The sequence below is a fragment of the Molothrus aeneus genome, chromosome 20 (genome assembly GCF_037042795.1).
Source record: "Molothrus aeneus isolate 106 chromosome 20, BPBGC_Maene_1.0, whole genome shotgun sequence".
NCBI lineage: Eukaryota > Metazoa > Chordata > Aves > Passeriformes > Icteridae > Molothrus > Molothrus aeneus.
In genome coordinates, this window is record NC_089665.1 from 10,610,247 (window position 1) to 10,635,595 (window position 25,349).

The window sequence follows — 25,349 nt, forward strand, 5'->3', positions numbered from 1 at the left end:
CTGCACTCACATGAAGAAAGACACTTAAAGCAGAAGAAAATGATGGCCCTGCTCTGGCACTGACTATCTTTACAGTTCTGACCTTTCAGTTGATTTCAGTGTACTTCAAACCCACTGTGTGAGCAGGAGGCTCAGCACCCCGTGCATCAGAGCACAGACACACAGACACCTCTGTGTGTGTGTGCAGCACACCCACTCTCCCTGCTGATACGTACAGACATAAAATGAGAGACTTAAAAAAAGACAAGATCATATGAACTTTGAATTTTTCTTCTGCACAAAATTCAGCCTGGTTTCACATTGTGCTTCTGGGCTAAGAAGTGCCAAACTGCCAATATCAATTATTTTAGGACTGCTAAAATACAGCAGTAGATAAAATACCTGTTTTAATACTGTACGTTACAATTCCCTTATGTAATTGGTATTTTTGTTACCATGTTATGCAACCCTTCACAAGATGTACGTGAGCCAGTTTTAGCACAGATGTATTTTCTCCTTTGCCTTGCCAGAAAATCACTGGTACTTTCTTCTCTTTTTCTAAAACCCATTATACAAACAATTTACATTATGCACCAGCTCTAAGTAAGATATTTTTTAATTCCATACTCATTTCTTGTTGATCATATCCTCATTCTGATTTGTATTCATGCTGAACTACAACCCACTTTTTTCAAACTCTCAGAATAGTTTGCAGAGAAAGACAACTCAAATATTTGTTAAACAAATTAAGGAGCAATCAGCTTCATTGAAAATCCAAAAAAGCTCACCACTGAAGTGAAGCTGTGAACAAGTGCAAAGAGAGTGAATGATGTTGATGACGAGCCCATGAGTGGAAGCTCTGAGGGAGAGGGGCCCCGTGGCCACCAGCAGAGTCACCACGTGGAAGAGGTAGGGCAGATGTGCAGCCACGTCCAGGGAGTTGTTGAAGGAGAGCATGAGCATGTACCGAGCCAGAATGGCAATGTCATCCCACATCAGGTGCTGCTCCAGCGTGGGTGTGGGGGACAGACAGGTCTTGTCAATGATTTTACACATTCTCCCAATCACCTGAAAAGAGAGCAACCATTTTGTTCTACTCAAACAGGGAGCACAGCTTAGAATTTCAATAAAAACGATCAACACTCCACTGCTTGGAATCTATTTTATCATGGCTTTTGCATTGTTGCCTGTCCTGAGTTACCAGAAAGCATCTCAGTGTCACATTAGTAAATAAGTTGAAGTTCTCTAAAAGGAAAAGAAGGCAAAGAGGGAACTCACTTTGCTTGACACCAGTTTGACATTGCCAGAAGCCAATGCTACAGCTGTGTCTGCCATCACCTCAGCTTTGATGGAGCCCAAGCCTCCCGTGGCACTGGTTTTGATGAAACTGTCCAGCACTACATCCAGGAGATCTGTTATCTGACAGAGAAAAAGAGTCAGATTAACTTTACTTTTGCACCGTGAACCACCCTTTAAACAGCAGTCATTCATTTCTTTAGCTGAAGATGCAAAACTGTCACAAACTGAACCATCCATTTCAGGGACTCGTTACCCTTTTGGCAAAAAGCCCCATGTAAATTTTAGAAGCATAAAGCTGAATTCCATTAGGTTTTACTACCAGTGATTCAGAACTAGAAACTATAATTTAGCGCTATTTTTATTTCATTTTCCACTTTAAAGTATAACTCTTTATAAAATGCTGACCCAGGAAGAAGAAACCTGATCTGGAGTGTTTGTTTACAGAGGATGCAGAAGGGGTACCTGTCCCAGGCTGCCCCATATCTTGGCCTGAATGGAAGGGTACATCTGCTTCTCGTTGATGGTCATGGTGATGAGCTTGTCCAGGATGGCGGTGACGCGCTGGCGCTTGGCGTCGTCGTTGTGCTTGCAGAAGCGCACCAGGTTGGACAGCCAGGGGGTCATGTACTCCAGGCACAGGTGCTTCAGCTCAATGCCTGCAACAACACTGCTCATCACACACGGCCAGCACTGCCCCCCTTCATGAATAACTCTTCCTTGCAGTTTTAGTGCCTAAAACAATTGCTGTCCCAGCTGAACAGAGAACACTGGGCCAACAGAGGGGCTTCAAAGAGGCACGGCAAAAGGAGAGAGCAACAGAGCCAGTGAGGAAGCTCAGTGACTAAGCTAGATCTAAAATCCTTTTAGAGATTAGAATCTTTTCAAATTCATGGTTGGCACTAACCAGCACTGCAGTTACTTACTGGATTTGCTAAATCCTGAAATACACTCCTCCAAGAACTCCAAGGTGAGGTGTGGCTCGTTTGCTGCAAGAGTCTTACTGATAGATACAATAAATAGTGTGTTGTTGGCAGGAATACACAGACCTGAAGTTTCCAGTAACTGGCCCTCAATCTTTAAATTAAAGGTACAGGTTAAGGCACATAGAAGATTATAGGCAGCAGACCTGTAACAAAGCAAACAATGTGATTTGTAAGAGCTTTCTTGTACTTTTGAACGTATACATGTTATACACCACAGTACTGACATTTCAAAAATCAATTCAATGCTGCTGTAGTAGAAATTACATCTAAATTCCCAAACGTTTTCCCCTGAACAGGCTACAATTTGGAGCAAAAAAGAATTTCCTTGGAGAAAGAGAAGAAATGATTCCTCCACTTGCTCTAAACAATTGCTGATAAGGTTACAGAGTATGTTTGAGGGGCTTTGTATTGGGCTTCTCAGAACACCATGGAGCTCCAGGAAATTCTAAATCCCTCCAGGTGTACCTGAGCTGCTGGGAGAGAGCTGCCCAAAGCCCAGGGGTGCCCCTGCTCAGCACCGAGCCTGGGGGGGCCTGTTCTGACACAAATCACAAGCTGCTCTAAGGGGTACAGCTCCCATGCTCTTAAACACGAAGCTCAACGCCATGGAAATCATATGTACCAATAAACACAGAGTGCAAAGCACAACTACTGCTCCTCATAAAGAGAAATTAAGTTTCCTTCACGCCTTCACTTCCTCTGACAGTGCGTGCCCTTCTTCACTCATAGGAACTCAATCTTTATTTACTGAGAATTGCATTTTATGGAGCTGTGGTTTTCCCAAGAGGCTCTCTACCAGTGAGCAGCCCCAGGAAGGCCCCTGGGGACCAGAGGAGCAGCAGTGCAGAGCTGTTACCGCAGGCTGGGGTCGGAGCTGCCCAGGTTGAGCAGGGCGATGTTGAGCAGCGTCCCGGGCACGTCCTTGGGGCGGATCTTGGTGTGCTGGGGGATGGAGTCGGGCTGCGAGAGCTCCCAGCGCGTGCGGATGTGGATGATGGACCTGACGATGGCCTCGCACTCCTGGTGCATGAAGGTGAGCGGGGTGCCCTGGTTGGCAATGGTCAGGGTGAACTGGTTCTCGTCCACCAGGCAGATCTCCTCGATCTCAGAGGCGTAGTAGATGTCGTTGAGGAACACGGTCTGGCCCAGCACCCGCGTGCGCTCTGCCGACGTCACCTGCACCGCGGTGGAGCCAACCTGGGGACAGAACAGAAAACTGCTGCAGCACCTCTGGGTAATCTCACAGAGAAAACCCTCACATTCCTACTTTTAGGAAAGATAAATGTATGAAATTTTGTACTTCCTAATGGGGTGTACTCTAAAGCTGTGATTTCTCCTCGAGACAAGGGAGGACAATTAAGAGACAGTAAAATCATATTCCAATCCTTAAACAAATAGATCACTAGGAACAGCATTAAAAGCACTTACTTTAATAGAAACTTTGGTGTCTTTATGAGCCAGTTTGAGAGCATTGTGAAACACTTTCAAGTCCTCCTCCAAAGCCAAGGTAGCTGCTGGGAGTTTCTGCTGGTCGTGTTCGATGTGCTCTGCCAGCTTCCCTGGAGAGTCTATGAAAACAAGCCTTTTGCTCCCTTTCAAACCTGTCAAGAGCCTTTCATGGTATTTGGTGTATTCTCTGACCCAAGAGTTACAGTTATAAATAAAAACTGCTGCAACATTTTCATAAGCAAAGCCTGGAAAAACTACAAACCATTTAGAAAGAAAGTCTGTTTTAAAGCGATTACTGGGGCCAGCGTGTGTGAGGTCCACCACGATTTCATATGGCTTTGCATAGTATGGCTTCAGGGTCAGCAGCACGTGGTAGATCAGCAAATCCCCGTTGATCTGACCAGTCTTGAACCTGTAAGACAGGACAGACATGGCTGGGTTGTGCTTGAGGCCCACAGCACAAACCCTGAGTGCCCAGGCACACCAAGAGCACCCCCAGCCCTGCCCATGAGCCAGACTGACCCTTGTGACAGTGCTGCAAACACCCCTGACTGAGCACTGGGACCCCTGTGACAGTGCTGCAAACACCCCTGACTGAGCACTGTGACCCCTGTGACAGTGCTGCAAACACCCCTGGGCCACAGCAGGGACACCACACTGGCCTCAGGCACTGCCTCACACTCTGGCCACGTTCAGTGCCCAGGGTGAGGGGGCTTGGATTGAACTCAGCTTCATCCTGAAGTGCCCCCACAACCTCTGAGTGCCTCTAACTTAGTAACAGCCTTAGAGATTCAAATTATATCTATACTTGTATGTGGAAAAATATATTTCTCTCAAGAGTCTTAATAATCAAATATCCACACCCCAACTTATTCAGAGGGTCCAGAGCCACTCCAGTTACTCTATCCCGCAGCACTCCAATGCTTGGGGGTGTTTCTAAGGATGGTCAGTCCTCTGAGGAGTACAGAGGACTTGCCTACAAAAATACCTCTTTTCAAAAACATTCACATAATTGAGAATATTTTTTCTCACTTAAAGGTTCTCTGAATTTTGAGACTGGGCAATGCATTTGCCTAAACGACATCTCCAGGGTTCACACAGCAGACTGAATTCTAGTAAGAAGAATTAATTAAAAATAAATTCATCAGCAGCTTGTGAAATTTTAAGGTATTTTTAAATACCTGTCATTGTTCTGAGCTGTCATTAACTCAACTCTTCCAAGGCAAACAACATGCTACAAAAGAGCTGATAAATGCTCTAAGCACAGGTGTAGCTTTAAGGGTTTTGGGACGCTTCTCTTGATAGCACCTGAGTGCAGGACAACTCAGGAGACAGAACACAGAAAACTCATCTGCACAAGAGATTTTTTTCCCCCCTGTTACCTCCGGTGGTTCTGAGAGCTAAGTTGGGCAAGCTGGTGTTTTTCCCCAACATGTCATGGTGTAGCTGTTACCAAAGGAAGTGTGTCATAGCTGTGGTTTTAGTTCCCCCCTTAGAGCCACATGTCATTGCAGTTACAGGTTTGCCTAAAAAACACCAGCACTGCCCAAATCTCCCTGCTGGACACTGATGGCTGCCTAGGAGCAAATATATGCACAAAGAAATCTTACTGTCAAAGGACTAAATATCTGAAACATCCATGTTCTGTTGACTACATCTTGGCAAGGTAAGTACACATTTTCCTTCTCCTATTTTAAGTTGTACTTCAAAGTTACTTACATTTTGTAGAAAAATATATGAAAAGGTATTTTTACAGAAATTTGAGTAATTAAAAAATAGTAACAAACTGTAGACACAGTATCTCCAAGTGAATCAGGGAAGCTGATGTACTGAATTTTTCATCATGTTAAAGGTTATTCACAGTCAGACTGAGGAATTAACAGTGACAGTCACTACTTGGCTCTGTTGTCCCTGCAGTGCAGATCTCGCTGGGTACTGAGACCCTGTCAATACCCAGACACACAGGGTTGAACTAAAAAGAAAACCAGCTCTTTAAAGATCAGTTCCTCTGCTCTCGTGGTTTCAGGAGCAGCCCTTCCCAGACGAGCCTGCCGGTTTGTAACAAAGCACATCTGGAAGGGGAGGCCACAATGAACACTGGGCTCAGTGCTGGGCAGAGCTGGAGCTGCACCCTGGGCAGGGACAGGGACACTGCAGGACAGCTGGGCTGGCCCTGCCTGTCCTGCTCAAAACAGCTGAAATGTTCAAAAACCCCCAGCTTTGCTGGCTTGCTTTCCTTTTCCTTTCAAAGTATGCTACAAGGAATCATCCAGGTGACTTCACCATGCACAAACAAAAATCCTACCTGAGCTGTAGCTTATGACTGAGATGGTTTCTAGTCCAAACTGAACAAACAGGATTAAGCTCAGGAGGGAGAACAATTTAATGTTATGGGTGAACTGTGAAGTTACAGACAGATCTTTTGTTGCTTCCTTGTTGAGCAAGGAGAGATCCCCTCACACACCAGGTGTATCCCTGCCTTCCCTTCACCTGTCACACACCAGGACACCCTTCTCTGATGTTTCATATTTACACACACACACATACACTTTGTCACCTTTAGAGGCAACAAACACATTTTTTCAAGAACAACCATAAAATGAACAGTGTTACTTTATGTCACTCCCTGTAGCATTTCAATTTGCACTTTGCAGAGTGCGTAACACCAAAAGGAAACGCTTTGGTCTGCTCCCAGAGCCAGAGCAAAGACCCTGGTGGGACACAGCCTTGCCCTGGGAAGGTCAGGAGAGCCTGGCCCAAGCAGCAGCACTGCCTGGGTCACTGCTTGGCTGATTTGTCACTGCTAATTTGAGATAATTAATATTACCTTCGTATCAGACCAACCCCACTCGCACATTCCTACCCTCCAGAAAAATTCAGGTACAGATTTGAATGCCACACAAATGTGAAACAGAACATATGAATGGTTCCTCTCGTTTGCATGATTATCAGTGGCGTTCTACAGAAAATGTCACAATCTGCAGAATGTTTGGGAGAAAAATACAAGAAGTACATTTGTGATGAAGAGCTTTTTGTACAAAAAAGCAGAAAAACAAGAGCACAAAGATTTTCCTGGGCATTTTAAAGTACCCCAGACAGCTGTACTAGGAACTACACACAGTTCACATTAAGTTATTGCTGTCACTTACAGGAACATTTTGGGTTCAAGTTTTTCCCTTGCCCATCTGTTCCCTGCAGGGCTCCCCTGCCTGGCCCAGGGGAATTCAGGGAGGTGAGCAGCAGCCAGTGATGTGTAACCTCCACAGGGTCTCTGTGTAAAGCAGAAGTGGTGACTGGGTGTAACATGGGCAGCTTCAGAGAGAAGAACTCCCCGAGTCTGCCCTGACATCATGAAGCCCCCAGGAGGAAACACTTCTCTTTTTCTCTTTGCTCCATGTTCTTTTTTGATCTTTGTAAGTTTTCTGTAACCCCAAACTGTCAGAAGTTTGAGACAATCTATTCTTTCACAATCTGGGCACTTGAACTTGCCCTCCTACATCCCCCCAAAATGAGGCCAGGTATTTTTCATCAAGAATCCTGCTATTCCCTGAGAAGTCCAATCCAAATCTCTAAGAGCCAGCACCTGCTAAACTAGCACCCCAATTTGTATTTTTGCAGGGGACTCAACAGGAAGATGCAGATGAGATGTGGTAACCCAGGCCTGGCCTTTCCTGTCATGATCATCTTCTCCCTGTGGCTGCAAACGAGTGCAAACCACACAGGCTACCCCCACCTCAGAGAAGAAACCTGGAGTCCCATCAGCCAAAACCTCAGTGAGAGTCAGAACAGGACAGAAGCAAGCACAAATTCTCCTCTGAGCCTCAATTTCAGCAGCCAAACGACTCCTTCTGAAATGCAAAGCACCTTGCCATCCTCCTCCTCCACAATGGCCCCAAATTCAACATCCTCCCGTGCCAAAATACGAAGTACCCTGCCATCCTTCTCCTCCACAATGACTCCAAATTTGATTTCCCCTGCCCCAAGTGCAGTTTCCACCACAGGAGCATTAGAAAAAAGCAATAAACCCAAGAGCCCAGCGACCAAAGAAAGCTGTGAAGACAATAAGTCTCTCATACTGATTTGCTTCATAATCATTGCAGTTCTTGTGCTCATCTGCATCTCCCTGTTTCTGTCCACAGTCATAGCAGCCAACAAAATCTCCTATCTCAAAAGAGCCCAGCAGGGCAAACGCAGGCCCAGGAGCAATGGTGACCTCCTGGCCACCAACAGCCTATGGCCCACAGCAGCAGGAACGTGGCAGAGGATGCCCAAGGAGACAAGTGGAACTGAGCTGATAATGCAGGAGCTGGAATCAGGGAGGGATGCTGTGAACCAACGGAAAACTGAGGATGAAACTACTGAGAAACTCACCAAAGCAGCAGATAATGAACAAGAAAGCAAAGAACCGTGCCACTCACACAAACCCATCTTAACCAATTTTGTAGTTGAGATTTAATTCACACTCAGGTAAAAATTCATCTTTTGCCTTTGTTACACCATTAATGTAAAAACTTGTATTTCAAGTAACAGCAAGAATTTTCCCCCAGGAAAGCTAAATCCAGATTTTAGAGGTTTTCCATTTATGCCAGTGGGAATGCTGCAGCCATGTGTGGACCCAGAAGGCAGTAAAACTGTGCTAAATAGCTTTCTGTAAGTAGTGTCAGGACTGGTTTTACTCCTTTGACCAGAAATCAGGGTGACAGGAGCTGAAGAGGATAAACCAAAGGACAGAATCTGCCCATGCTCAAAGACACAGAGAGGAGCAAGGAACAGACTGTCAGTCTGATCAACACTGAACACTAAGATGCTGCACAGACATAACCAAGTTGCTTTTCAAAGGAAACCATACATTAGTCACAACTCTGATTCAACCACTAACCCAGATCTAGTCCCTCTCAAAATGCCCTTTTGGATTTTCCATCAAGAACGTCTTAAACCAGCTTAGTTACTTTTGAAGCAGATTGTTTGGAACCATAATTATTGTGTTTCCACATGGACTATGAATAGATAAAGTTTGTAGTATTTGCTAGAATATGAGGACTTGTTCAATTTTTTATCTTCAATAAACTTGTAATATGAGTTTTTTAATTGCTTACATGGTATTATTTCTCTAAGTCAAATGTTAGAAAAAACTATGACCAGGCATTTTGGAATGTTTTATTCCTGTAACATTGGCTGGCCCAGGAAAGGTCTCTGGTGACTCACTGTGATTTCCTGCATCATGGAAACACACTCCACTTTCTCCTGACACCAAACAGAACATGCCAGGAATTCCTTTCAACCACACCAACTTTTAGTTTCTTTATTCTCAGAGACCTGAGCTTCCCACAATGCCAGGGAGGTGCCTGTGGCTGCTGTCCCTGCAGCAGGGCTCTGCTCTTTTAAGGCAACGTGAGAAGCTTTCCACAGGCTGCCCCTTGGGCTGAAGAAGCTCTGTTGCACTGCGGTTACAAGTGCTGAGACTGCACAGTGCCAAAGCTCCAAACATCCTGTGCAGCTGTAACCAACAGCTGTGACACATGAGATGATTGTACGAGTTTGAGAGGACCAGGATGACTGAATCCCCCACCCCAGTTCCACTGGAGCACCCACTGGCTTGGCTGGCAGGGCAGATACAGCAGCAGCAGGACCACAGCACTGTGGCAGCCAGGACAGAGACAGAGCTCAAAAAATTCTGCCGCCAGGCTCAAAGGTGGGCTGTGCAGTGAGGAAAACAAAGCTGGAAGGAGTTTGCATGCTTAGCCTAGAACTGGGAATCAGATGTGGGGGTTGAAGAGAATGGGGAGGAGACAAAGAAATCAGAAGAGAAGCACCGGGTTAGTGCGAGTGTGGGATCAGGATGTGTGTGTGCTGCTGGAGCAGGCAGAGTGTCAGAGAGAGGCTGTGCAGTCAGAGGGCACAACAGGAAGGGCTGCAGAGGAATCTGTCAGTAGCTACTGGCAGCACACAATTGCAAAGCGCCATGAGGACACATTTGGTGTGGGTTTCTTTCCACCCCACAGCCTTTCCAGGCAAAAATGCTCACAGAGACCAAAGAGAGCAGCTTGGGTTACACTCCGTGGTATGGACAGGGGCAGACAGGGGAAGCAGCTGCTCAGAGCACAGCCCTCCAGCAGCAATGGCAGCTGGTCACAACGCTGTCCATACGGAAGAACAACCAAGCAAGGAGGGACAGGCTGAGGGTGAAATCAGATTTTGCCCTCTGCCTCTCATTGCGGCCACACAAGGGAGGATGTGTAAGCAGCCAGCATCCCATGACCACACAACTTTCCATGACTCACCAAGGAACCCGGGGTGGTTTCCCACTAATAACCCTGAGAGCACAGCAAACCCACCACTGAATTACATCAGCCACACAAATCCAGCCCAAACTTGCAGAGTTTTTGATTCCCACAGAAGAAGCCATAACTATTTTCTACAAAGACAGGCAAACAGGTATTTGAGAATTTCCACATCGGCACACAGAGGTGCCTGATGTGGCAGGAGCCACAAACACCTTTTTGCAGAAGCCCAGCTCGGGGCAGAGCAGAAGTCTGCCCGTGGGACACACGATCTGATCTCAGATGGGAGCCCCGAGCTGCTGGCGCAGACGCTTCCTGCCGGCGTTGGCAACTTCCTCCCTCTCTGCACAAAGTTCTGCCTGCTAAGAACCATTTTACCCTGCCTGACTCTGAGCACACGCAGCCCTCCCGAGCCGCCAAACAACAAAGGCAGACGGTGCCTGCTTCAGAGACGACAAATGTGCAGGTAAGGACCCAACTCAAGTACTGAGCCTATTTTGAGAAGAGGGGAGCAGGATAAAAACTGAATAGAATCATTTTAACCCCTTACAAATCTGTCAGAGTTTAGATCAGGATGTTCTCTAGTCATTAACTTACTGCTCATGTGTGTTTACACTGCTGCATTTAAAATTTAATTTTGTGTATTTGTAAACCCATAAAGACTCATGCATATTAATTTCCCAGAAATAGCTTCACAGGACTAGCACTATAGTAACTAATGAATTAGCTCAAATTGCATGAAAGTGACTTTAGAAGGAAAAGAGCTGGGTAGGGGATGAATTTTTATATAATTTATTTCATATGAAGACATTTAGAGAGCTGAACTCTAATCAGTACAGGAAAAAAAAAAAGTCTGTTTCATGCCAACAACTCAACATTTGCACAATCTGCATGCAGGAATTGATTTATAAAATTCTTTACCATTAGAATGCTGTGTCATTACAGCATAAGTACTTGGAAAACTTTTAAATATTTTGCTATGCTGAACAAATATGAGAACAGGAAATAAAAGTTTAAGAGAATTGCAAAAAGCCTTTTACTTTTGTCTCAGCTTACATCACAACAAGCCACTGCTTCACTTCTGACAATCCTGTCTGTCAATGCTGCAGAGTTTGTTCCAGGTCCATAACCAGTTGCATGATAGTTAAACGTTATTTTGAAACCTTGTGAGGACTGCTCTGCCAATGCCTTTTTCTGATAAGGTGAAAAAAGATGATAATAAGCCATTACCTTCAAACAAGCCACTTTATTAATATGATCCATAATGCTGAAAATCTGCTGTTATTTGTAAAGTCAGTGCCAAACCCACTGATCATGCAGATTGAAATGTGAAACCGTTATTTTCAGTCTGATGGTATTAACACAGAATGTCTGGTGGCAATAAAGTGCAGAAATTCACTTTACAACTTACCATGCTCTACTTCTTCCCTGCAACAGCAGAGGACCCTTGTAAAGAGGCTGGAGGGAAATGGCCAGCAAGCAGGTCCTGCTGGCCGTGCTCTGTGGGGAGATCTGGAGCTCCCTCTGTGCAGCAGCACCTCAGCACGCTGCCAGGACTGACAGCCACCCGTGCACCACTGCCACGAGCCCCAGGGCAGGCAACCTCCTCCTCCACCAGCTGCGAGCGACCATGCCCGGCTTGCACCAGGCTGCCACAGGAGCCCAGGCCTTCCCAGGGGAGGAGGAGGAGGCTGGAGATGGCAGCTGGGTAGCAGCGCTGATCCTTGGCAGCATTTTGATTGGGATGGCGCTGGCAATTATCGTGATTCTGCTGTGGAAATGCTGCCTGAGGCCTCCTCAGGCCCAGTCCCACTGGGCAGGCCGCTCCCCCTTCACGGACGGGGACACCTCAGATCTCTGCATGGACTCTGACCTCGGCACCAAGCATTCTTCAGTCTTATTCATGCTGCCTTGGAGACTGAAACAAGGCACAAACTTGCAGGAGGACCCGACTGCCTCAGAGAACCCACCCCACCACACTACCAGGACTGAGAACGGGCAGCCACCTCCGGCGGCCGCGGGCTGCTCCGGAGCCAGCCCAGCCCCAGAGCAGGAGCCAGCCAGCACTGCAGCTGAGTCCTGTCCTCCCCCAGAGCCTCCACCCGAGTGCTCTGACCTGCCACCACCCCCCAGCTGGCTCAGGGAACCCGCTGAGGAGCCCAGCTCAGATCCCAGCAAGCACTCAGCACTTCACTTGGAAGCAGAGGAACCACAGCCCGCACCACCTGAGCTACTGAACCAGGAGATCCATGAAACACTGCCCCAGCCAGAACACCCTTTGTAGACTGCCAAATTTCCAGAATACTCTATATCTTTCTTAAACCAAGTAATTTTCAATAAAGTAAAAAAAGGAGAAGTTGACACAGGCAAGAACAGTGAGGCCCCAGCATTTCCTTGACATTTCCCTGGTGTTTCCCAACTTCGGCTTTCACAAGAGAGAACAACCTGCTTCTGCCTGAAGCAAATTTCTGACCACAAAACAAATTGTGCCCAGTCATCACCTGCAACTAGAGATTCCAGAAGGCAGAGTACACAGCTGTGTGTGCCAGCACAGCCAGACACAGGTAACACACACGTGGAGATGTCACAGACAGCCCAGCATCAGAGGGACTCGGCTTCGCACCCGGGTTTGCTCCACTGGGCTGTGCAAGTGAATGCAACCACTTCTAGGACATTTTAATAAAGCTTTCTCAGTCAAAGACATTTTGGTCACTTAAAGCTCACCTGAATATTTGCTTAGGTACAGCATGCACTCAGTCACTAATACAAACTCATTTAGTGGTCCATGGATGCTAGATTCCCTGGAGCTCCTGGTGTCCCAATGCTTTACATGCTCCTCTCTGGGCCCTGAGTAGCAGCACAGCTCATGTCCCCCACACCAGCCTTGGCTGGGCAGTAGCAGGCTGGTATACACAGTAGATTTTTTTTTTTACCAGTATTGAATATATATATGTATAAAGAAGCTGCTAGATGCTGAAGCTAGCTTCCCATGAGAGCTCTGCAAAATGGCAGAGTTTGCAGTTCACATGAGGAGGGAATAGATTTGTGGATGGAGCACAGAACAAAGATTTGCACACAATAAACTTCAGAATTTTCAAACTATCACTAATAAAGAGTAGTACATCATCCAAATGCAATTCCAGGATGCTGTGCATACAATGGCCATAGGAAAATATATTTTCAATTTTCTTTACTGTTTACATAAGCTGTATGATTTGGTATGCCAAAAGAATAGCATTACAATTATATAAAGACTTTTGTAAGGCTCGTTCACATGACACCCTCTTAAAATTAACAGCACTATAAACAAAACATTATAAACACTCTCACTCTCATATTGCTTTGAGAAAATCAGATCAAGATTTCCTGTGGAAATCTGTAAAATCCTACTAACTGAGCTATAATATACCTGACAACAGTGATAGCCTGATCCAAGCAGCAGAAAACAGTATTTTAAAATTATGACAATATATTCTGGCAGTGTAGTTCACATTAACCTCTATTACAGGAGGAGAGCTTAACAGAAGGCAAAAAGAAGCCAAGCTAACCTGCCACTTCAAACAGAAACATGCAGTGGGGTGGCAGCCTGAGCCTGTGGGCGTGCGGGGGGAGCCCATGTGCAGGCAGCCCCGGCTGGGAGGGAGCAGCAGCAGCAGCACAGCAGGGCTGGGCAGCCGGGCACCCCCTGCCAGGGCTCGGGGGAGCTGGGCACTCCCTGCCCCAGCAGGTCCCTGGCAGGGCTGGGCAGCCGGGCACTCCCTGCCCCAGCAGGTCCCTCCTGCCAGGGCTCGGGGGAGTCGGGCACCCCCTGCCCCAGCAGGTCCCTCCTGGCAGGGCTCGGGGGAGTTGGGCACTCCCTGCCCCAGCAGGTCCCTCCTGGCAGGGCTCGGGGGAGCCGGGCACTCCCTGCCCCAGCAGGTCCCTCCTGGCAGGGCTCGGGGCCGGCTCTGCAGTGCCCACAGGATCAGGTGGTTGCGGAGCCGGGCGCAGCCGTACGATGCAGCTGAGACAAGCACAGCCCCCGGCAGCCTCTGGAGCTGCTCTCCAGAACAAGGCGACCTCTAAGCTCCAATCCATCACAGAAACGATGTGCTGATACCGCAGGACACCACGGTAAGTTTGTGCCTTTTGATTTTACTCACAAAATCCTACTACCAAATCAGAGAAGGAAACGGGAATGGAATTAGGAGCTGATGACAGATGCTTGCACCAGAAATTTGCTGCAGTGTCAGAGATTTCTTACTAACGGTAACTCGGGTTCTAAACATGTGTTTCCAGCTTTGAGATCGTAATTAACACTGTAAGGAGGAAAAATTGCTACAGTGCATGTTAGCATGAACACTGGAATTTGGGGTTCAAGCTAAATTCCTGCGATGTATTTTAACCAATTTACTTAAGCAAACAGCATGCCTGGATGGGGGGGACTGCTACATTACTGCAGAGATTTGTGAAGATCCAGTTGACAGCCATTTTTTCATCCTCTATAAATGAGCACATTATTCCAAACATAATATAGGCTTGAAATCACTAAAAACAAGAAGCAGACATTGTATAACGTTTGGAAGAGACTTGCGTTTTCGGAAGAAAGCCCTCATTTGAGCTGGAGGGGGAAAGGGAGATGAAAAAAACAAGTCTCATTCTGCCAGACAACATGACAGGCTGAAGGGATGCTTTGTGAAGTCTCTCTTGAACAATTCTAAAAAGGACCGTGCCACAAAGGGGGTTATTGATATTTTTACTTAATTTCTCCTGCAAGTGGCCATTGCCAAGACAACCCTTATACGGAGATAAAATGTATTACATGGATTTAAAGGGTGTCATTTTGGTATATTTATTTCCAGGCAACAATGGAATACCAGATATTGAATACATCTACCTGTCTGCTGGTCCTTCTGGTTTTCATACCCACTGGTTTGGGTATCTGTCCTTCTAGCTGTAAGTGCTCAGGAAACGACAGGAATGTGGACTGTTCAGGCAGAAACTTAACTGTACTGCCCCAGGGACTTCAAGACAACCTTACATATTTAAACCTGTCCTTTAACCAGTTTGTAGATCTCGATCATCAGCTAACGAGGTTCACCAATCTGAGGACCCTTGATATTTCAAATAATTGGCTCAAGAATGTTCCTGCTCATCTGCCCAAGTCCTTATGGGAATTATATGCCACAAACAACAACATTAAAGTTCTTCAGAAACTTGATACAGCTTACCAGTGGAATCTTAGAGTGCTCGATATTTCCAGGAATATGGTGGAAAGAGCTGTCCTGATCAACAACACACTGAGCAGTCTCAAGTTTCTCAATCTCAGCAGCAACAAACTTTGGACAGTTCCAACCAATATGCCCTACAACATAGAGACAGTGGATCTATCCAATAACTTCTTGTCCCAGATACTCCCAGGAACACTGGTGAGACTGCAACACCTCACAAGCCTCTACCTGCACAACAACAAGTTCTCATACATTCCTGACAAAGCCTTTGACCAGCTCTCCCAGCTGCAGGTAATAACTCTGTACAACAACCCCTGGTCGTGCAGCGATAACCAAACCATCCCTTACGTGCTGCAGTGGGTGCAGGGCACAGCTGCCCGTGTGCTGGGGGCCCCCTGTGCTGAGCAGCCCTGGGCGAGCTCCGGGCCAGCCCCGGGCCAGCCCACGGCCCTGGACTCCAGCCCCATGAGCAAAGGCACCAAGGCAGCCGACAGGGAGGCTTCTGCCACGGCGCCTGAGCCCACCAAAGTGACCAAAACACACAAACAATTGAAAGCCAAGGAAGTTCCTCCCTTGGGGACCCAAAGCCCCCCGGCTCTGTTCCCCGGCACAGACTCCCCCGACGGCCCCCAGGAGGCCGCGGCCACTCGCACAATCCTCGTCCAGGACTCCACCGAGGGCAACGCCAGCCTGGCCCCGGCCACCGGATCCTCCACCACTCCCATGACTTTAAGCATCACCAGTGGAGTGCCAACAAACTACTCCAAGATGCCTCAAAGCACAACCGCTACCTTAAGGAAGGAGGAGGCCACGCCAGGCGTGCCCTCCCGCGCCAGCCGCTGGCAGGTGGGGCTGCTCTGCCTGGCACTGCTGCACGCCCTGGCCCTGGCCATGGCCTAAGGGCTTGCACCCCGTGGAAATTACTGAGGTTATTCCTGTGATAACAGCTGGAGATAACACATCCAGCTGAAATAATGAATGAAAGAAATTCAAGGTCCTGACTCTGATCTAAAGAAAGCAACAGTTCTTAAAGACGCGCACACTAATGTCTTGATACTAAGCTGCTACTTATTTTCATATGTCTTAATTGAGTACAACTAATCTATTATTTTGTTTTTAAAAATGTGCTTATTTTGTATTTAAATTTTTCATTTTACTTGCACAGAATAAACACATCAGAATTTTAAGTACTGATTTTACGTATGATTTTGTCATTGAACAACTGGAAAAAAACAGAAGGCCTGTATCATATCTGCATTGTCTTGCTTGACTTGCCAGTGAGCAATTCCTGTAATATAGCAGCACAGATTCTTTGTAAGTTATGATGACATGCAAAAGAAAGGGAAAAAAATAAAGGAACTAAACTGAACTGTTTCACTAATCAGAAGTTATTCCTGAGCAAAATCGCTAGCATGTATATCTACGTTTGCTTCATATGTATTAGAGCATTTTAAATATGAAGAACAACAGTTTTGAATTTAGGAATTAAATATGACAATGCCATGATGTCTGCTAAGAGGGTGTAAACCGAGATGGCAACATGGTCCAACTTCAGCATGGGACAGTTGTAGGGGCCAGTATCCTTCTGCTCTGGCTTGACTTAGAGACTGCAGGCAAGTTATTGCTCTCTCCATATTAAAAAAAGAAAAAAAGAAGAAAAAAAAGAGATAAAAGTAGAGAAAAATGCCAGATGTTCAATGCCATGACACTGTCAAACACCAAGGAGTTATCTACCCAAATTAATGACCTGGAACTCCTTGACTTTATGTCAAGTGACATCCTGAAATGTTAATATGTTCTGCTTAAAAGAATACCACAAATCAGCCAGAACGTAGCAAACTACTATCAGTAAAATGAAATATCAGCTGATTTCTAGCACAAGTCATGTAACAAATCAATTAAGCAGTTAGCTGGTGAGCTGCCATTGAAACACTCCTGACTCTTGTGGCTCCAGAGAGAAGGAATGCAGGCCATGGCACTGAACCTGCCCACATCCCTGCTTTCTAAGGGCGAGCATGGATGCTCTTCTCCTCGACATCTGCTCCGTCAGCCAGTAGAAATAGCTGCACGCATGGTTCTGTCCACTCTAGGAAAATTATTTAAATTATGGCAAAGGTACTTGATATACTACAGATGAAGTTTTGCAAACAGCATGAAATGAAAACTGAAGAACAAGTTAATTGAAAAAGTATTATCCACTTAATATTACAGATCTTATACAATGTTTTCCATTCATTCCAGGCCATTTAATTTCCAGTTATTGTAGCATGAAGGTGCTGCAAAACCCAGAAAACCTCACAACCAAGGCTGGAGTCCTCTACCTGTTTCCCCTAAGGTGTCAATGGGGGCTGTAGATCATTTACAACTACTGGTATCAGAGAAATGACAACTTTCCAATTGTGAACAGTATTTCTATAACCGGAAACGTGTTTTAATTTCTAACAGTAAATGTTACACAATGGATTTGTACAGTTATTTCATTGGCATTTAAGTAAAAATAAAGTTATGTTTGTATTGAACTGAACTAGTGACTGTGCCTCTTTTCTAATAAGCAGAGTAAGACAAATAAATAAATAGCATTGCATTATACAAACCTGTTTAAAACAGGTATGTCTTACGGAGGGAAATTATGGTTATGTTAAATTGCGTTATTTAGATTCTGATGTATCTCTAACACTGTTTAGCAATAAGCTGATGAGGTGACACAACACTGTGACTATCCTTCCCCTTCCTACTCTTTAGAACTTAGAAACACTGAAGAAGTCCCTGCTGCCACACTCCTTGGACAGTCCCTGGGTTTGTCAAGTGCTGACTGTAGCATAGCACCAACCTATTTCCCATGCTCAGAACTCAGCAATTCCCAGAACTGCATCATTCTCTGGCCTCATCCCACACAGTGGGAGCAGCTGGGCTTGCAAGGCAGGACTCATAACAAAATGAGGTGCTGTGGCTAAACTGCTTGATTTGAGGAAATTCCAGGAAATACTGCATGTGTCTTTGCTGCAGAATCAGTACAGGATGCCAAATTCTATTGCATTGAAAAACCTACAGGGAATTGACATTAAAGGCTCTGAGAATGTTTCACCCATAATGAGACAATCTGATGACCAGCAACAGGAAAACACTGCTTTCCAGAGGTTATCTGGGACAAACTGCAAGCCTCCACCCTGAAGGACATGCTATCCAGCCTTCAAACTGCTCAGCATGCTCAGAAAAGCCTGGAAGGGGCAATAGGGCTCTGGGCTTTCCCAAAAGCAGGACTGGGGAGCTGGATCCCAGCCCCACAGCTGGGTATGGAGTGAGCGGGACCATGGCACTCCAGGGCTCTGCTCCCTCCCAAACCAGGGCTGCCTGCTCAGACTGCTTTCAGAAAGGCAGACTGGAATTCAGGCCTGCTGGTATTTTTCTGGAATACGAATGAGTCGATAAGGCACGGGGAGGAGGCAGGAGGTGGGAGGCGAGCACTTGTTGCTGAGCAACTGCGCAGCCACTCTGGGCTGAGCTCGGGCCTGGCTTTGTAAACATGCACTCAGACTCCAGAAACACAGAATAACCTATTCTCGCTGAAACTGCTATCCAAAACAATCATCCAGCATTTCAGGGCAATGTTCAAAACACCCAGAAAAGCTCTGGCACACCTCTAATAGCTGGGTACTCGCTCTGCAAAGGGTAAAATTGCTGTGGGGATTGCTGCGGTCTGCAGCAATAACTCAGAGGTTTTATTCCTATTAATTAGTTTGGGATCAGCCTTAAAACCTAATGGCAGTAGTTCAGGATCAATATTCATTGATTTATGGATCATTTTTGTAACTGGATAGGGATTAAAAACAGAAGAGCACTGGCTCCAGAAGCTGGGTTGTTGCCCAGGAAACAAAATGTGAAGATAGATGACAGAAGGAATTAAATTTCACAGCACAAGGAGGACATAAACTGATCCAGATATATCAGTAAAATGACTCAACAATGCCTTAGCAACAAGATCTTCAACTATATAAAAAAAAAAGAAAAAAAAGGGAGAAAAAACAACCCCAAAAAACCCCAGCCTGCTACAAGCCCTCAAACAGCCTGGCAGCTCCAACCTAAACAATTTTTCCACATTTCACACCTTGAAAACACAACACCTGTCTCAGAACCAGAAGACAAACACCACAAATAAGCTCCACTTCGCCATATCCCAGTGAGAAGAGATGATGCCAGAGCATCATCCCAGAGCAAAGCCCTTCCTGCTGGTTTGCAAGGCAGCCCTGCCAGGATTCCTGAACTGTGCAGCTGCTGAAGACAAAGGTAATAACTCACCTAGCAGCAGGGCCTATGTTGCAGCACAACAATATTTTCATTAATATCCCACACCTGGGTAAAATGTTCAGAAATCTGCTCCTACCCACCCTCTCTGAAGGCAGGAATGCTTGGCTGACTGCACCATGACAGTTTTGCCCAGTGAGGCATCTTTGGATAAATTAACTTTTCTGCTTTTAAAGAACAGGGAGGTGAGCTAGGCCTAGCAAACACGTGGTGCAAAGTTTTGCCTTGATTTACTCCCAGAAATTCATCCTCTGCAGATGAAATAACCATTTCTTGCTCTGCAAACGAGGAAACACTGCATGTCATGTCTGCACAGAATACATAAGGATGCCTCGGATCACTGCCAGGCACAGTCACTTTTTAAGATGGGTTATCACCACTCTCTGCATTTGTATGCCTAATTTCTTGTCTGAACAAGGCAGGATAACAATGCAGGCATTTTGTTTTACTTGACATGAAATAAGACTGTGTCTAATGGAACAAAATGGAGAAGAAAAATGTGGCAAGCAAACAGAGATTTTTAAGAGAATTCAAAAGACTGCCTTTGATTCTAACTCTGTGCGTGTAAGGGGATTAAACATTAGGGATCTTGCTTAAAAAAAAAAAAATTATAGGGAGGGAAAAAGCATCCAGGCTGCCCTCAAGCCAGCCCCTTCTGTCAGCACACCTGCAGGTTTCATGGACTGTTGTGTGGATTTTGAAGACAGAAAATCAGGACAGAAGGTAAATGATGATGCTCCTCATCTTGTGTTCTATCACTCCATCCAGAGAATCACCACTGATGAGATCCTCTCATGACAACACTGAAAGTGCCCCCCAGAGCCAGTGCACAAACCACAGAGCAACGCCAGCACCCCCAGGCAGGGCTCTGCTCCCAGAGGCACAAAATGCACCAGCAATGACCAGACCATGAACAGCCCAGGGGCGGTGCCAGCAACCCCACGGCCCCCCAGGCCAAACCAGCCTCCCCAGGGCTGGAGCACAGCCTCACCAGCAGCACCTCAGCACAGAGAGCAGCTTCAGCAGCTCATCCAATCCTCAGAGCTGCCTCTGACCACACCTGGGGGTGAGCACAGGGATCTCCCTTTCCTTAACACCTCCAGGAACGACTCCCGTCATGAGTGTAATTACTTTGAAATGACAATCTTGGTTTAGGAAACAACTCAAAAATACTGTCAGCAAATATTAACAAATAAGCTATTTTCAGACTCTTGTTTGTTACCAAGCTGGTGTGTCTTACATGCACTTGACACCTCTGACTGACAGATTCATTTCAGACTGGGAAGGTGAAAGGTTTCTTACCGCCGAGCGATGTAGTAGAAAACAGGATTGCCAACTTTGGATGTCCCAGCTTGGTAGAAAATATTTAATGTTTTCAGTGCTTTGAACTCCTCCTTCTCATGTACCTGATGCCTAAAAAGCAATACATTGACATCAACTTTCACAACTGCCTTTCGAACAAATTTTAAAAATCCCAAACCCTCTTTACTTCTCTCTGAACAAAAGTATTAAGTTTACACAATCTTGAGCCTTCCTTAAATCACATATGTTATCACCATTCCTCATACTCAGTTTAGTTTTTTAATTAAAATTTACTCAGAAACCTAAAAGGTTTGTGTAGACTCAGCTTTTTAAACTGTCCTTTAAAACAGAGTCTTGATAGCAGAGAGTCTTAAGAACTACTGACATACCCTCACATGATAAAGTCTAGAAACCCACATTGTGTGTCCCCACAATAACCTCATTACCTTGTCATAAACTCTTCAAACTTGGAACTAGTGAGATTTAAGCTGGACCAATGTGTATCTGCCACAGGTTTGTGCTCAGGAGGCCCCAGGTAGGCAAGAAGCGTTGCCATCTTGTCAAAAGGTCGTCGTCCAACAGCCTTGTGGTCCCTACAAACAACATGTTCTCTCTCAGGAAACTCCTCCTTTCTCAGCAACTCCCACCACCCTTCCTCAACTGGAACAAGCTGGATTTGCTTTTTTAGAGTAATTATGAGAGATCTTCAATGATGACTGATATTCCTCTCAGTAAAAACAGAAGCAACAGAAGCAACAGAAGGGAGTATTTCCAAATATTAACAGCTTTCAGCTGAAGGAGGGGAGATTTAGATTGGATATTTGGAAGAAATCCTTCCCTGTGAGGGTGGGGAGGCCCTGGCACAGGTTCCCAGAGAAGCTGGGGCTGCCCCTGGATCCCTGGAAGTGCCCCAGGGCAGGCTGGACAGGGCTTGGAGCACCCTGGGATAGCGGAAGGTGTCCCTGCCCGTGGCAGGGGCTGGGCTGAGCTTTATGGTTCCTTCCGACACAAGGCATTCCAGGACTGTGCTGGCCGTCCCCTCAGCACACAGCCCCGCGCAGGGCTGCAGGCTCACCTGTTGCTGGACAGGTACTGGCCGATTTTCTCCTGGTTGTTCCAGAGCAGGCGGTGCAGGGCCAGCACGTTGCCGTCGCTGATGAACGACAGGCTGTGGTTGACAGTGTCGCTGGCCGGGCAGTCGGACGCGATGTCCAGGAAAAACCTGCAATGCCCAGCCAGGAGCACGCTCAGGGTGGCAGGGACAGCGAAGGGCTGTCCTGCAGGGGCACCCCAGCTCTCCCTGCACACAGCACAACCCGAGTGCTGTCCCCAGGCCGTACCTTCGCGCCGCGTCAAAATTGCTCTTCACGAAGTCATTGAAAGGCCGCATGTGCTCCTCTTTCGTAAACAGCACGTGGTTGGCAATGCTCTGAAGGATCTAAAGGGAGAAACGTGGCAGGGACACACAGAGGTTTACTGTATTACTGTTACAGTAATTGACACAAACATTTCTGCCAGTGAAGTTAAACTGGCAGAAACAGTTTATTTTCACTTGTTGTCTCAGGTTTCACAACAAAAAGCCAGTGAGTAATTTAAAATACATTCACTTTCAAAGTCTTTTCTTTCTCATACTTTTAAATACTAAAAACTAATTCACTTCTTTATGAACTTTAAACTAGGAAAATAAATCATCTTTCAAACCACCAGTAAGTTATTAAGTATTTCTCCTGGAACTTAAGACAGGTAAGTAAAAGCAGTAGCACACCCCTATCTAAAGAAAAATATGATTTCCCAACACTTACAATGGACAATATCGACAGGCCACAGAAATCGTGTACCGTCATTAAACCTTTTCTTTTAAAAAGTTTTTTCACAAGAAATATGACCAAATAAGATTAAAGGCAGGAAAAATCCCTTCTTTAGCAGTGGGATGAACTTGATAAATGCTGGCACTGCTACCCTCACTGTGCTCACAGAACATCGGCCTCTTTGTTACCCAAATGAGAAGTTCAAGTGAAGGGCTGGAATCCCACTCTCCTATCCATCCTTTTGGCCAAGTGTTCATCCCCATCCTTACACTGCTGAGAGCTCGAGCACTGCCACGATGCATAAACACAGCACAGACACTGCACTGTCAATAAACGGGATGGCTGCTACAAAAACCTCCACGTTCCCCCATTTTCTCACACCGGTCAAAGAGCAGCACTGAAGCAGGTACACAGAACCCAGGGCAGGCAGGCAGGCTGTGGGTTCACCTTGGACATGAGCTTGAGGCCGCGCTCGATGCGGGGCGGGGGTTTCTTGTCCAGGATGCCCGCCTCGTACGGGGACACGATGGCGGGGTTGATGAAGCGCAGGAACATGGCGCTGCCCACGGCCCCGATGCTGTTCTGGGGGAAGCGCTGGCTCACCACCTGTGCACGGACAAGCACACACAACAGGCCTGCACTTAGCACGGGGCAGGGCTGCCCAAAGCCCCGCATGGCAAGCCAAGCCAAGCATTCCTTCCACACCGACCATGCGCAGCACGCTGGAGCAGGACTCTCTTGCATCCCAGAGAACAAGAGGGAAAGGAGTGGGGCCCTCAGACAGCAGCTGGCTCTCCCTCAGCTGCTGCACTGCTCTCGGGGCAGGGACACGGGTCCCAGAGCTCCTGGCCGTGTCTCAGAGCTGACCCCACGCAGGGCCCTGCCCCTGGAGGGACCCCACAGGTGCCTCAGGTGTGCAGTGCCCTCCCCTGGGCAGGGGACACCTTCCACCCACTGGGTCTTTGGTCTGTGTGTTTGTAACTGCACAGCTGAGCCACGAGCCTCTCCAGCAATAACACTGTGTTCTACAGCTTCAGGAGTAACTTTCAATTTGTGAGGAGGAGCTATTTGCAGAAATATCCTTCAGAACCATCATCTTTCCACAGCAGGACAGAAAGAGCCAGAGCTGAGTGGCCAGTGCACTCCTCTGCCTACACATACACTGTATAAAACCACTGAGCAGATTTAAAATATTGTACTTTGCCATCCAGGAAAAAAATAATTCCCAAGAAATCTCTTTTCTTTTAGGAAATCAACTGTGCATTAATAAAAGGAGAGTTGTTCTTTGGATATCTTTGATTTAACTTTGAAAAGTTAAAGACAAAGCTTCCTGACAAAAATGAAGTTCTTAGATATTCAACATGTGGTTCCATAAAACATCAATATCCTTATGTGTATACTGTAACAAGTAACAATGGTTAATCAAAAGGAGCCAGATTCTTCCTTTCCACAGAATAAAATTAGCAAACTTGATATTATCCTGTATAGTTTAAAATTAAAAAACTCCAAACAAATCCCAGTTTAGTAAAATACTTCAAAACATAACTAATGCAATCTCAAATCATGCTGCTGAAACCAGACAAAGCCATTAGTACAAAATACACCAAGAATCGCTTTGGTTCATTAGCAACTCCAGTCAGTTACCTTGTGATGCAATTACTGATATTTTCTTGTAAAATACTGGCTTGCCCACAACTTTTGCATTTTAAACATGATTACTATTCTGCTCAGTTACAGGAAAAATAACAGTATTTAATAAAAGTCTAGATTTCCATTCTGGTTGATTCATACTTTATATTTTGAGGTCACTGCCAAAGAAAAGAGTAAGTCTGAACTTTTAAAAACAATGCTCTGAAGCAACTCACAGATCTAAACCCTAACACAGCAAGTTACTTAAAATGGAAAATTTGCTTTTCTCAGGAAAGAATACAAGTGCTAAAACTGGGGTTTTCTCACTTAATCACAAAGGAAACAGAAGAAAATGTGTCAGAAACAAGTCCCACGAGCCTCTTTCAAGTACCCCACAAATATTAATTGTTCTTTGCCCAGGATGCAAGCTCAGGTTATCTGCCAGAGTGTTAAAGCAGCTCAACAGACCCAGATTTTTCTCAAAACCAAAGGAAACATTTTTCTTCCACAATTTTTTAATTTGAAGATGGTGGCAAGACTAGAAGAGTCAGAATATTAAATACTAAGCAGTAATGTTAAAAATGTCTCATTTACTCAAATAGGCACACAGAGAATATTTAAAATCTAACTTAATTCCAGTGTTAATTGAAATGAAAGCTATTTTGTGCCAGAATTAGTAGAATGATTTTACAGTGAGGTCAAATAGACTGAAGTGAAGATATTTTGAACAAACAGCAAAAGATTTCTGTTGTGCTTTGAAAGAAATGGCTAATAAAAAGGTCTCCAAACTTACTGATTTTTTGTTTTCCTTTTTTTCTTTTACGGTAGCTTTATTCAGTAGAGAGTGGCAAGTTGCCTACAGAACAGAGATGAGCACAAACAAGTCACAGCACCAACTACATACAGCAACAAAAAACCAATGTTGACTTGTACATAAATTACACAGTAAAATGTAACAAACATAACCAACAGAAAATGAAATATATAAACTAAAGACTGATGATGGAGTTTTTATTCCACAGTTTTATTACATCTTATTTACAAAGCACTAAATACAAAACAAGCAAATGTTGAATTTCAATCATTTCTACTATTTCTGGCTAGATT

The 25,349-nt window shown here is 45.7% G+C and overlaps 4 protein-coding genes across 5 annotated transcripts in view; 3 read left to right on the plus strand and 1 right to left on the minus strand.

Moving 5' to 3' along the window:
* The window catches only part of NF1 (neurofibromin 1), a 74,495-nt gene that overhangs the window by 17,683 nt on the left and 31,463 nt on the right, over positions 1-25,349 (minus strand). Inside the window, exons 31-42 of one of the 2 annotated variants that reach the window (XM_066563323.1) lie at positions 25,036-25,098; positions 23,061-23,219; positions 22,146-22,243; positions 21,881-22,027; positions 21,252-21,398; positions 20,806-20,916; positions 3,690-4,122; positions 3,118-3,458; positions 2,202-2,404; positions 1,741-1,934; positions 1,258-1,398; positions 768-1,047 (exon numbers count right to left, since the gene is read on the minus strand). In XM_066563323.1, coding sequence (XP_066419420.1) covers positions 768-1,047; positions 1,258-1,398; positions 1,741-1,934; positions 2,202-2,404; positions 3,118-3,458; positions 3,690-4,122; positions 20,806-20,916; positions 21,252-21,398; positions 21,881-22,027; positions 22,146-22,243; positions 23,061-23,219; positions 25,036-25,098 — 2,317 coding nt within the window. The remainder of the gene's footprint in view (positions 1-767; positions 1,048-1,257; positions 1,399-1,740; positions 1,935-2,201; positions 2,405-3,117; positions 3,459-3,689; positions 4,123-20,805; positions 20,917-21,251; positions 21,399-21,880; positions 22,028-22,145; positions 22,244-23,060; positions 23,220-25,035; positions 25,099-25,349) is intronic. The other variant, XM_066563322.1, reaches the window with a different exon arrangement.
* EVI2A (ecotropic viral integration site 2A) lies at positions 5,270-8,798 on the plus strand. Its single transcript, XM_066563326.1, has 2 exons — positions 5,270-5,376; positions 7,329-8,798. The coding sequence occupies exon 2, from the start codon at positions 7,345-7,347 to the stop codon at positions 8,164-8,166; it is 822 nt and encodes a 273-aa protein (XP_066419423.1). The 5' UTR covers positions 5,270-5,376; positions 7,329-7,344; the 3' UTR covers positions 8,167-8,798.
* EVI2B (ecotropic viral integration site 2B) lies at positions 10,377-12,694 on the plus strand. The gene is made up of 2 exons (XM_066563327.1): positions 10,377-10,457; positions 11,429-12,694. Exon 2 carries the CDS (start codon positions 11,460-11,462, stop codon positions 12,273-12,275), a length of 816 nt encoding a protein of 271 aa, XP_066419424.1. The 5' UTR covers positions 10,377-10,457; positions 11,429-11,459; the 3' UTR covers positions 12,276-12,694.
* OMG (oligodendrocyte myelin glycoprotein) lies at positions 13,900-17,725 on the plus strand. Its single transcript, XM_066563325.1, has 2 exons — positions 13,900-14,104; positions 14,833-17,725. The coding sequence occupies exon 2, from the start codon at positions 14,839-14,841 to the stop codon at positions 16,099-16,101; it is 1,263 nt and encodes a 420-aa protein (XP_066419422.1). The 5' UTR covers positions 13,900-14,104; positions 14,833-14,838; the 3' UTR covers positions 16,102-17,725.

Excerpts from the sequence above, each read along its gene's own strand:
- EVI2A (XM_066563326.1), top strand. The coding sequence starts at position 7,345 with ATGCAGATGAGATGTGGTAACCCAGGCCTGGCCTTTCCTGTCATGATC.
- EVI2B (XM_066563327.1), top strand. The coding sequence starts at position 11,460 with ATGGCCAGCAAGCAGGTCCTGCTGGCCGTGCTCTGTGGGGAGATCTGG.
- OMG (XM_066563325.1), top strand. The coding sequence starts at position 14,839 with ATGGAATACCAGATATTGAATACATCTACCTGTCTGCTGGTCCTTCTG.